This window comes from Aquarana catesbeiana, linkage group LG03 (genome assembly GCF_042186555.1).
Source record: "Aquarana catesbeiana isolate 2022-GZ linkage group LG03, ASM4218655v1, whole genome shotgun sequence".
Lineage (NCBI taxonomy): Eukaryota > Metazoa > Chordata > Amphibia > Anura > Ranidae > Aquarana > Aquarana catesbeiana.
Genome location: NC_133326.1, coordinates 257,854,249 through 257,866,553, shown reverse-complemented (window position 1 = coordinate 257,866,553; position 12,305 = coordinate 257,854,249). Strand labels below are relative to the sequence as shown.

The 12,305-nt window shown below is 38.3% G+C and overlaps 1 protein-coding gene across 1 annotated transcript in view; it reads left to right on the top strand.

The window, feature by feature from the left end:
- Window positions 1-7,546, top strand: part of NAV3 (neuron navigator 3) — a gene marked incomplete in the record, with an annotated part of 918,952 nt that extends 911,406 nt beyond the window's left edge. Inside the window, 1 exon segment of the mRNA XM_073620003.1 lies at window positions 4,309-7,546. Within this exon segment, the coding sequence (XP_073476104.1) occupies window positions 4,309-4,428 (120 nt within the window).
- Between the last annotated feature and the right edge of the window lie 4,759 nt (window positions 7,547-12,305).

Sequence of the window (12,305 nt, the reverse complement as noted above, 5' to 3'; positions counted from 1 at the left end):
AATGGAGCTGCTGAGGTGTCTCAAACAAAGTCGGCTAGCCAATCAGGAGAGAGAGGGGGTGGGGCCAGGTAGGGGCTCCGTGTCTGAATGGACACAGGGAGCTGTGACTCGGCTCGGGTGCCCCCCATAGCAAAAGGAGGATCTGGGCTGCTCTGTGCAAATCCACTGCAACAGAGCAGGTAAGTATAACATGTTTGTTATTTTTATAGGAAAAAAAAACCTTTCACCTTTACAATCACATTAAGGAAAATATTTTGGAAACAAATTCTATCAATGACCAATTCCTCACAGGCTTCTTTTCTATTATTAGCAAAGGTCATACTCTGCCATGTTCAAAATGCAATGGCTGTCATGCAGATTCATGATCTGTCATATCCTATTGCCTTGTTCACAAGTTTAGAAGCTGCAAACCTAGGGCAGATGCAATATTGTTATAAAGCTTCTAAAATGCCTGTGTGGATATACCTTTACAATGTCCTTTGATGGTCAGGTCTCTTACTAAGAACAATGGCTGCAGAGACATCTGCTCATTCATTTGAGCTTGCACACATTTTGTTTAGCTTGTTTCAATACTGAAATAATACACACAACTATGTCTATAGAATGCAGCTGCATTCACAAAATGTTTGCATATGCAAAGCATTTACAGAGCCAGCAAATACAAATTTGGAAAATGTAGACTGTTTCATATTGACCACTGAAATGTCTCAGTGCTCAAGATGTAATAAAAGCTGTGTATAAAGGTTATCAGTTTACTTCCCTAAGGAAGATAAACCAACATTATCTGAAAATGATACTGTGGATTTACAAGCACTGGGATATAAAATCTTCCTATCCTCTGCAACTGAAGCATATGCCCACTATTGAATCAACAAAATTATTTTAAACGGTGTGTATTTATTTGGATGAAACTATACTGTAAAGTAGGCAGGTAGGACTACATATTGCCCATTTTAACTATGAATTTTGTAGGATTATATTTTTGGAAGGATTATATTAACCTTTTCTCCACTAATAGTCTAGCCTTTTCTGACCAGTAAACCCCTAGTTAAATCCATGGGTAATGCCTTAAGGTGGGATTCACACCTCTCTGTTTCACAGCACAGACATTTGCCATTTAAATTAATTTAACCAATTCAGCCCCGGAAGATTTTACCCCCTTCCTGACCAGAGCGTTTTTTGCAATTCGGCACTGCGTCGCTTTAACTGACAATTGCGCAGTCGTGCGACGTGTCTACCAAACAAATATGACGTCCTTTTTTCCCCACAAATAGAGCTTTCTTTTGGTGGTATTTGATCGCCTCTGCGATTTTTATTTTTTGCGCTATAAACAAAATAAGAGCGACAATTTTGAAAAATACGCATTATTTTTTACATTTTGCTATAATAAATATCCCCCAAAAATATATAAAAAAACATTTTTTTTCCTCAGTTTAGGCCGATCGTATTCTTCTACATGTTTTTGGTAAAAAAAAATCGCAATAAGCATTTATTGATTGGTTTGCGCAAAAGTTATAGCGTTTACTAAATAGGGGATAGTTTTATGGCATTTTTATTAATATTTTTTTTTTACTAGTAATGGCGGCGATCAGCAATTTTTATTGTGACTACGACGTTATGGCGGACATGTCAGACATTTTTGACACATTTTTGGGACCATTGTCATTTTACAGTGATCAGTGCGAGTAAAAATGCACTGATTACTGTGTAAATGACACTGGCAGTGAAGGGGTTAACCACTAGGGGGCGGGGAGGGGTTAAGTATGTCCTAGGGGAGTGATTACTAACTGTAGGGGGATGGGCTAGCAGTGTCATTACTCTGATCACTGCTCCCGATAACAGGGAGCTGTGATCAGTGACACTTGTCACTAGGCAGAATGGGGAGATGCTGTTTACATCAGCATCTCCCCGTTTGTCCTCTCCGTGAGGCGATTGCGGGTATCCCCGTGGCGATCGAGTCCGCGGGACCCGCGTCCCGACTCATGGAGCTCCCGGCCGGCGCAAGCCACCGACGGCGCACGCATTGGCACGGCGGGGAATTCAAATGGACGTACCTGTAAGTCCATTTGCCCAGCCGTGCCATTCTGCCGATGTACAACGGCGTGCGCCGGTCGGGAAGGGGTTAATGAAACACATGGGATTGAACGCATGTTGCAATGAAAGCACATTTTTGCCAAAGTGTCTTTCATGCATTCTAAAAGTGGTGAAAAATGTGTCAGATTACCTTTTTAGAACTTCTTCTTGAATTTGGCTCATGCTGCGCCACTTTTAGAATGCAAATGAGACACTTTTGCAAAATCTTTCTGAGACAGCTTTTCTCCCTTTACGCCAAAAGAGAGTTGGTCCTAATTAGCTCCACTTTTACAGTTGTACCTGTTTATCTACGGCCATCTCTTCTCTACATCCATTCAAAGTGCTGAATTATAAAGCTTGTCTAATGCCTTGTATACACGGACGGTTTTCCCGTCGGAATAAACTCTGAAGGTTTTTCCAACGGAGTTCCGCTGAAATTCCGCTCAAGCTGTCTTGCATACACACGGTCACACCAAATTCTGATTGTCCAGAACACGGTGACGTACAACACGTACGACGGGACTAGAAAACGGAAGTTCAATAGCCAGTAGCCAATAGCTTCGGTCTTGTACTTGCTTCAGAGCATGCATCCTTTTTGGTAAGTCGGAACAGCATACAGACAGAACAGAACATGTTCTCTTTCTAGGTCCATCAGAATTTTTGACATAAAAAGTCAGATGGAGCATACACACAATCGGAATATACAATGAAAAGCTCCTGTCGGACTTTTTCTGTCTGACATTCCGCTCGCCTGTACACGGCATAATGCCCTGTACACACGATCGGACTTTCCGACGGAAAATGTGTGATCGGAGCTTGTTTTTGGAAATTCCGACCGTGTGTAGGCTCCATCGGACTTTTTCCATCGGAAATTCCGACACACAAAGTTTGAGAGCTAGATCTAAAATTTTCCGTCAACAAAATCCGTTTGCGTAAATTCTGATCGTGTGTAGACAATTCCGACGCACAAAGTGCCACGCATGCTCAGAATCAAGCAGAAGAGCCGCACTGGCTATTGAACTTCATTTTTCTTGGCTCGTCGTACGTGTTGTACGTCACTGCGTTCTTGACGTTCGGAACTTACGACCAACTTTGTGTGGCCGCGTGTATGCAAGACAAGTTTGAGCCAACATCCGTCGGAAAAAATCTGATGGATTTTGTTGTCGCAATGTCCGATCGTGTGTGCAGGGCATAAGATTTCTGAAATGAGGAGAGCTCTGACAGCTGATTGGGGGGAAGGGACACAGCCCCCTCCACACAGCACACAGGAACAGCGCTCAGGCTGTCAGTCAGCTGGAGGTCCCTCCCCATCACCATTTTGTAAATTGATGTCAGGAAAGCTTGTCAGAAGTGATAAATGCTGAGAGCAGAGTAATGAACCAGGAGACAAAAGTGACACATAGTGCTCCAAATTGAGACAAGTGCACACTATAGACTAGAGGAATATGCTTTGTTCATATTTCATGTCTGGGCTTTACTGAATCCCCCCTCTGTTTATTATTGCAGTATAGTAGCTTATATTAAACATCTAAACAATGTTATGCTGTGATATTGTTTGAATGGCTTGGAACCATGATGCTAATGAAAGCTCTATTTTTTCATACATGCTGGAAAGACTAATTGCTGCTTGGAATAGAGACTCTAAACTGTGTTATGAAAGAAGCTGATTTTTGCATTGCATACCTTGCTGTTTTGTTTTCGAGCATTCAGGGGTAACTAACACTTTGCTGTCAAATTAGTGTCAAGCTTTAAAAAGGTTCTCTTTATGACAGCATTCTTATCCTTTAAACTCATTTCCACTTTCAGCATACCAAAGCATCTGACTTACAGCACATTATTTTCCTACTTTTGTTGTATTCTTTGGGAACATAAAAATCTAATAAATCATGATTAATTAATGTGCTACAGCCAGTCATGTTAATATTAAGAACATAGGAGGCAATGTTCGTCTTTTCATAGTTGAACAATTCCCTAACTAAGATAGATTGTTGCAGTAATGTTAGAATGGTTCTTGCAGTTGTCATGTTTAAGTATTCTTCCCTGTTCTCTCTTTTTTTTTTAATGCCATATTATTCTTCCCATTTTTTGTCAATTTGACTTTTGCAGTGTGATTCTAGGTAAAAAGCTGTGGTCATCTATTTCATTACATCACAAAATTAATATTTTGCTGCAGAAAATATGAAATAAAGCTCTTTGAAATCAGATGGTGTAATGTTTTTTCTCTTTCCTTCCCAGATGAATATGCTAATGCGGCTTCAAGAAGCAGCCAATTTTTCAAGTGGACAAAGCTGTGACAGCGATGGCACGAGTCACCATGATGAAGTTTTGGAACCATCGCTCGAATCAACTCTCTAAGGATTCATCCATGGATGTTATATTGTTATTATAGTTGAAAGGTTTTGTCCAATAGATCACTGCCATTACTGAAGCAGCACATTGCAACACCCGTACCAGGTAAATGTGCTGGTAGGCAGGTGACTTGGTTCATAAAAGAAGTCAGGTGAAAAATTGAAGTGGAAAGCTTGAATTAGTTTAATCTCAATGCATTTTAATATGAATGGAGTAGAGTGTATCTCCATTAGTCAACTGGAAAGAGCCCTGGACAGAGGGCAAACAAAGCAGATTGCACATTTGCTAGCCAAACTGGAATTGTTTTATGTTCTAAAAGGTTTACAGCACAGATGCGTATGTATAATGTATGTTCTTGTTTTTTTTACATTCTGTACTAATTGTGCTGTGTTTTAGTCCACTTCAAATCTCTGATGTAAGACATTGTGCCGGTCACGTGACTACATTCATGAGATTGTTGTGTAAAGTGCTGCCTCCGATCTGAATAATGGTCTTTAGTTCAAACTAAAAGCACAAAAATGTATTTGTGCATCTACCAGAAAATCTACTGTGATAAACTGGATAAGTGCCAATTGTAAATCTGAACTGCCATGCTCAGACTTCTGAACTCAGCAGTGTTGAATCACTTGTTTTTAATTGTCCTTATTGCCAATCTGTTGTTTTTCTAATCACCTACGGGCCGCTTAAACAATTTTATAAAAATGAATATGGCTTCCCTGTGTTTATGTGAGTCTTGCTCGTGAAGGAAGGAGTTAAAAAGAATAGAGAAGTCTTATGGTGCCATCTCACTGCCTTAAAAATATCTCTTGATAGTCTTACAGTCAGAGTACAAACACAACTTATGTCTCCTTTCCCAAACTACTATGTAATTTCTCACTCAGCACAGTGTTCTAATCTTTTATTTTTTAGAGATTGTGATCAATGAAAATCAAACAGACAATTAATTTATGTATAAATTGTTCTAATCTCTGAGATAAAGATCAACAATGACGTGTACCGTGACTTCAAAACTCAAACAGGTGGTTGAAAAGTTTAAATATTTTTTTTCTTTTGCTTGCTTTCTTGCAAAGGAAATATTTTGATAGATTTTCCAGCAGTGCTGGGATCACTTGACAAAAAATGAGCACAAATGTTTTATATTTAATTTCTCCCTTTCCCGTTCTTATGAAGTTAGGCATGTATGAATTTATTATGTTGTAAATGGGGCTCTCAGTGTTTGAATAAGACTGAGGCAGTGTAGAGTTTTTAATATAAATGGGTTGGTTTTGCACAGTCTAATTGGGTGGGTGTTGTATATAGAAACCATGACAAAAATGCCTTGCACCATTAAAAAAAGAGAAGAAAAAAAGTAAAAAAAAAAAAAAAAAATCCAACAAAACACATTTGTATTTTAACTTGTTGGTGTGTGTTTCACAACATATTCCATACATTTTAAACAGCTCCAGAATTCAAAATCTCATACTGTTTTCCTGGTGTGTTTGTTATGTGCTTACACTTATTAGGATTATGAAGGAGATACAGTGCTACAGTCATGTTTCTAAAAACTATATACATTGAGCCAGTATATTTTGTGATAATGTCAGAATGTATTTCATGTGACCTGATTGATTATAGAAAGGAGACCACGAATGGACCAACAAAGTCAATCACTGATTAAAAATACAATGATAATAATAATAATAATAACAATAATAATAACTGAAGGGCTGTGGCATTGTGTAGACCTTGTAAACCAGATGCTACCTTCAACATCAATTACTGGTGCTACAAACAAGTCTTGACCAAAACCTTGGTCATTTGCTTAAATCCTTTTACAGGAATGATGCTATACAGTGCTATTTTTAAGACCAGGTTTCCCTACACGGTGCTATTGCCCAAATGCAAATCTTAATCAGGTTGTGCATGTACAAATTTCATTTACAGTAGGTCATATAGATTTAATTTCTAAAGACTACCTTCATGGTAATGTATTTAATGGGCATCAGTGAAGTAGGATAGGTGAGCATAGTAAGTAAAATACACTCCCTTCTAAGTCCCCAATTTTTTTAGTACCATTCTAAGTAACGTTCAGGTCATGTGGCCTGCACTTTAGTCTCTTTGGACGTAGGGGATTTTCACCTAGACTTCTGTGAGACTGATACTAAATGAAAAGCGTATATGTGAGCAAACCACAAGCCCTAAATGCTGTTTAAACCAGGACATTCAAGCACATAATAGGGGAGTGCAATTTGCAGAGTACACTATCCACCTACTACACTTAATATATGACCATGGTGCTAACTTTAGAAGCAGACAAAAATATGCATTAAAGGAGAAATTCAGTTAAGACCAAAATCACCAGTAAGTCTATGCAATGTCAGATTCTGACCACTTGCTATATTTTCTCATTTCAAATGTGAGCTACAGCAATTGCCAAACAGATGTTTAAAAGTCCTGCTTCTCTATTTCCTTACTGCTATTCTGATTGCAATTAATCAATTTGTCTTGCCCAGAGTGCACAGCCAGCAATGGCTGTAGAAGACAACACAAATACCTTTGTGCTGTAAGAAAGCCATTAAAGTTACAGTATGTTGAAAGAAATCTAAAATGGAAAATAAACTTTTCTTTTAAGTAGTGCATAAAAAAAACATATAAACAGCTGTTCTTACATGCTTAGTTACTGATTTGTGTGTTTTGCCTGCAGTTCTCCTTTAACTTCAGACTTTTTGTGTGTCATTTATATTTGGTCTGAGTAAGATTGCAAATATTCTTCTGAAATGCACACCAGATATAAGCATATAGACCTTCCTACAACACATCTCAGTGAGTGCATGTAGTTTACAACAAATAAACAAATTGTTTGTGAAACATTTGTCAGTATACATTTTATATTTTGTACATTTTTGATGTAACATATCATGTAAATAGACAGAAGCAGTGAAATAGATTCATCTGGAAAGTTTTGTAGTCTTTGTAAAGCCCTCAAAATAAGTTTTGGTGTAATTGAGATTAATTGAATGATGTATTTTCTATAAGTTGATGGTTCTTCTAGCCTGTAAACCAGCTTGCATCTATTTTTTGCAGATGTGCGCAGTGTAACTGTCTAAATTATTACTTTGCCATTAAAGTGGTATTATTTATTGAATGGTAATTATGTCGTTATTTAATCTGTATTAAACTTAATTATATTATACATTTATGATCAGATCGCACTACATCTTGTATTGATGTATAAATGCATCTGCATTAGGTAAGTAATTTACACAGAAATGTTAATTTAAATGGCATATCCAGTACAATGCACAGCAAAGTGTATACAGCTGACTCATTGGGGTTTACTTACTAAAGGCAAAAAATCTGTTCACTTTGCAAGTTATAGTGTAATGGCATTTTCCAAAAACATAGTGAATGAGATGAAGCTCTATTAATGCCTATCATCCAACCATGTGCAAGCTTTTTTTTTCCTTGCACATGATTTGGTATTATATGCAATGCAAAATTTCACCATATTTGCTAAGCTCTTGGGAAAATTCCCTTGTGCTGTACAACTTCCCTTGTAAAGTGAACAGTCTATTTGCTTTTAGAAAACCGAGCCGATTGAAAACAATCCTTTTTTTGGTTGGTATCCCAAAGTTATTGCACTGAGCGCTCCCTTTAATGGCTAATCTATAAATCTTCATCTCGTATACAATAGCAAACATTTGGAAGAACGATTTGTAAAAATGTGACACCCATATAAAAAAATTCTTAAATGTATAAATACAATAATAATTTAAAATGTGTGTTCACTGAAAATGCACCATATTTTCCATGTAACATACATTAAAGGGGAGAGGCATAGTAAGGGAGTTATTATGTAGTGGCTGGGGGTTAATATACTTTGAATTGTAACTTTGAAATGGCAAAGCACAGTAAGTGGAGAGTGTACAATGAAGGGTTATTTACTCTGATTATAGGAGTAGCAGAAAAAAAAAGGTCAATGAACAATAGCTGGAAAATCTTCATCGAGGGTGGGTTCACACTATCTTTGCATGCTCACAGCAGGAGTCCGATGCGTCCCCATTCACCGTTTCAAGGACGATTTCAGCCCAAATTTTCGGATGAATTCGGACCTGAAACGGACCAAAAGACGCACAGGGCTCCTGTGCAAATTTGCACCGGAGCTGCAGCGGAGATATGTGAACCGGCTCTATAGAGAGCCAGTCAAAATCTCCTGCTATTGCGAATTGGATTTGGGGAGATCCGCATCCAATTCACAATAGTGTGAACCCAGCCTAAATGTGAATTATAATGATGTGAATGTGAACAGTTAGTTGATAGTACAGTTGTCTGATAACATTACATGTGCTGGGTATATTGTGTACTGCTGTGGATGAATGGGCTGGGTATAAAGTGTGTTTCTGTGTGGTGTGTGTGCCTTCACATCTGCTCACATTACTTTATGTTGGTACATTTCCTCCACAGTCATTGGACTCCACTACTGCACTTTTATGCTCGAGCACCTAATGCACCTAGTGCTAATGGCTCAGTACAGACATGAAAGAACTATAGCTCTGGTCCCATAATAGTGCTGCAATCCTGTATCTGTTAATAGTTCCCCCAAGCTTGTCTACCAGTGAGCACACCACTTTTTTTGTGACAGTAATATGACCTTTTTTTTATCTGGTATTTATTTTCTCAAAGTAAGCTGTGCCACTAAGGCTTACACTATTAGATTGTTCTGCTTGTATTTTTGTGATAGCATAATAAACACTTATGCTGCCTTTTCATTGAAGATTTTGTGTTTCTATATGTACAATAGATTTGCAATTTTTTGGGAATCTTTTGTTTTGTATGTTTTGTTTTTGTGAGTCTGTGCACAACAGATGCATTTCCTATGTGACAATGATTGGTACCAACTTCACCCCTACCATCCACGAAAATGATAAGCATTTAAATATGCAGAAAGCTGAATAGGTTAAGAAACACAGAGGAAACCAGTAAATCTAGCCATAAACATGTATACACAAGCAACCCACCCTGAACAGTCTATTTACCTTTGGTCATATGTACAACAATAATATACACAATTAATTGTTACTTAGCATTAGGGCTAAAGTCTGTGTTTTCTGTCACTTTAACCACTTCCAGTCTGGGCAATTTCTGAAATTTCTCTTCTCTGAAATCTTTTTTTTTGCTAGGAAACTACTTAGAATCCCCAACACTATATATATATTTTTTTAAACAGAGTTATTATTATTAGGTTATTATTGCAATTTTTTATTTCACACATTATTTGGGAAGCAGTTTATCAAATGCAAATTTTCAGGAAAAATACACTTAAATTAATTTTTATGCACACAAACACGATAAAAAAAATACACAATTTTTGGTAAAATATAAAAGATGATGGTACAGCGAGTAAGTAGTGACTAACATGTCACGCTTTCAAATTTCGTACAACATCCCTTGTGATTAGATTTGGGCTGAACACCCCTGGTTGGGTTGGCACCAGAACTCCCGATCATGGAAAAAGTTTGGACCGGAACAGCATACCCTATTAAAGTCTACGGGACCGAACTTGAAAAATTAAATGTCCCCATTTTGAAGGCTTATATGCAACTTATTGGACATAAAAAGGGTATGGGGGCCTGGGTACTGCCCTAGGGGACATGTATCAATGCAAAAATGTTTTTTTTTAAAGATCATTTTTAAAGGAGCAGTGATTTGAAAGATGCTTAAAGAGAAACAATAAAAATGAAAAATTCCTTTAAATATAATACCTGGGGGATCCCCTTAGTCTCCCTGTAAAGTGGGGTATCTGGACCATGTATAGAACCTGCTGCAGCAAAACTGACATATATAAAGAAAAAAAATGACAATTAAAGTGATTTTTCCGGCTGCAAGCCATTGCCGGCAATACAAAAATGTTTAAAAAAAACGGTGCAAGGTCCCCCCCCTATCCACACCAGGCCCTCTGTCTGGCTGACAGCTGATGACTCATCCATTGTTACGGATGCAGGCAGCAGCTTAACAACCAGCAGCTATTCACTGTGCACTCGGCAGGTGAACATTCCGTCAAGCGCCCCGAAAATTTGGGTGTTTGCCGAATACACAAACAGGCAATGTTTGGCCTGAACTTATGCTCGGCCCGAAACTTGACCAACACTACTTGTGATAGCATGGGCAGTGACAAGTTCTCTCTATAGAGAGATCTGTGGTCTCTTTGACCACAAATCTCTCCTTTTGCCTCCAAAGCATCTTATCAAACTGATCGATCAATCCCAGCGGTGAAAGTACCAGGCTCCCTGATTGCTTGGAGAGCCAGGTAAAGGCAGGGGGTGGTACAGGGGAGCCCTCTTCACCACCAAGAAAAGTAATCGTTAACAGAAAAAAAAATGATTTTGCGACAGGAAGTGGTTAAATAGTTTGGGCCAAGCTGGCCCAAATGAATATTTACATTTTTAAGTGATTTAGCCACTGTGTGCGCTCTATCATACTGTAGTAGGATCAGAATGGGGTTGCTGTCTTCCACAGCAGCACAAGTGACTTCCCGTCTGCTGCTGGAAGAAATTAGGTTAGATTGAATGCTTCTTTCAAGAGAATGTTTCATTCAAGAGAAGCCTTGTATTTGTATCAATGAATACAAGGCTTCCTCTGATTGGCCAAGTTACATCATAAAGGAAGGATTCAGCTTTATATTAGGGACTGATGATTGATGAGTTTTTGAATGGTAAGAGGCATGGCTGCTCACTCTTCATTACAGTATGCAACTTCTTCCAAAACACATGACTCCATCCATTTTCTGCCAACATCATGTCCTGTTTAACCAGCCTTTCAGACTGTTCATTACCATTTAAATAGAAGAAGCCCAACTACCGACAAAGCTGGCTATAGATGGATTTGAAATTTGACCAATTTAACTGGTTGAACTTAGATCCATATGTGGTCAACAGAAATCAAATAAAAAATCAACTTCTGTCAAACGTAAAATTGTTCTTGATAAGTGGCTGCAGTTAATGAGCTGCAGCTGCTGATCACTGTATTCCATATTCTAACAGCAAAGAGTCCCCACTGTCAAAATACAATGACTTAGCTCAATTGCGTGGGTAGAGTAATCCCTTATTTTTTCTTTTCATTCAGCCTACTAGCTTAACAAAGAAAAATGATCCATCTATGGCCAGCCTTAGTGTCATACAGTAAAAGTGTTCCTACTCTTTATAAAATTTACAAGTTTCCTGAATAATTACTTACAAGTAGAGATGAGCCGAACACCCCTTTGTTCGGTTCGCAGCAGAACTCCCGAATAGGGGAAAAGTTCTGCCCTAACCAGTGAATTCCATTGAAGTCGATGGGAGCCAAACATAAAAAAAAATCGAAAGTGCCCATTTTGAAGGCTTATATGAAAGTAATTGGCCATAAAAGGGTTATGGGGGTCTGGGTACTGCCCTGGGGGTCATGTATCAATACAAAAATGATTTTTAAAAACAATAGATGTTTCAGGAGCAGTGATTTTAATGATGCATAAAGCGCAACAATAAGAATGAAAACATTATTTAAATGTAGAGCCTGGGGCCCCCCTTAGTCTGCCTGTAAAGTGGCGTATCTGTAGCATGTGTAGAACATGCTGCAGCAAAAATTACATTTCTAAAGAAAAAAAAAGAGTCAAATCACATTTAAATTGGCTTGTGGTTGCAATTGCTGACATCCGGCTATTTAAAAGGGTAGTTCACCTTTACCACAAAACTGTCTATGCAGATAAGGGAAATCTGTAGATAAAAACAAACTGCAACTCTGACTAAAGTTGAATAAAGCCCTTCCTATGGTTGTAGGACATTTACATACCTTATGAAGCCTGAGTGGAACACTCCCAGGACGTTGCTAAGTACTCCCAGGACTTTGTCAAGTGAGGCCTAGTCATCACT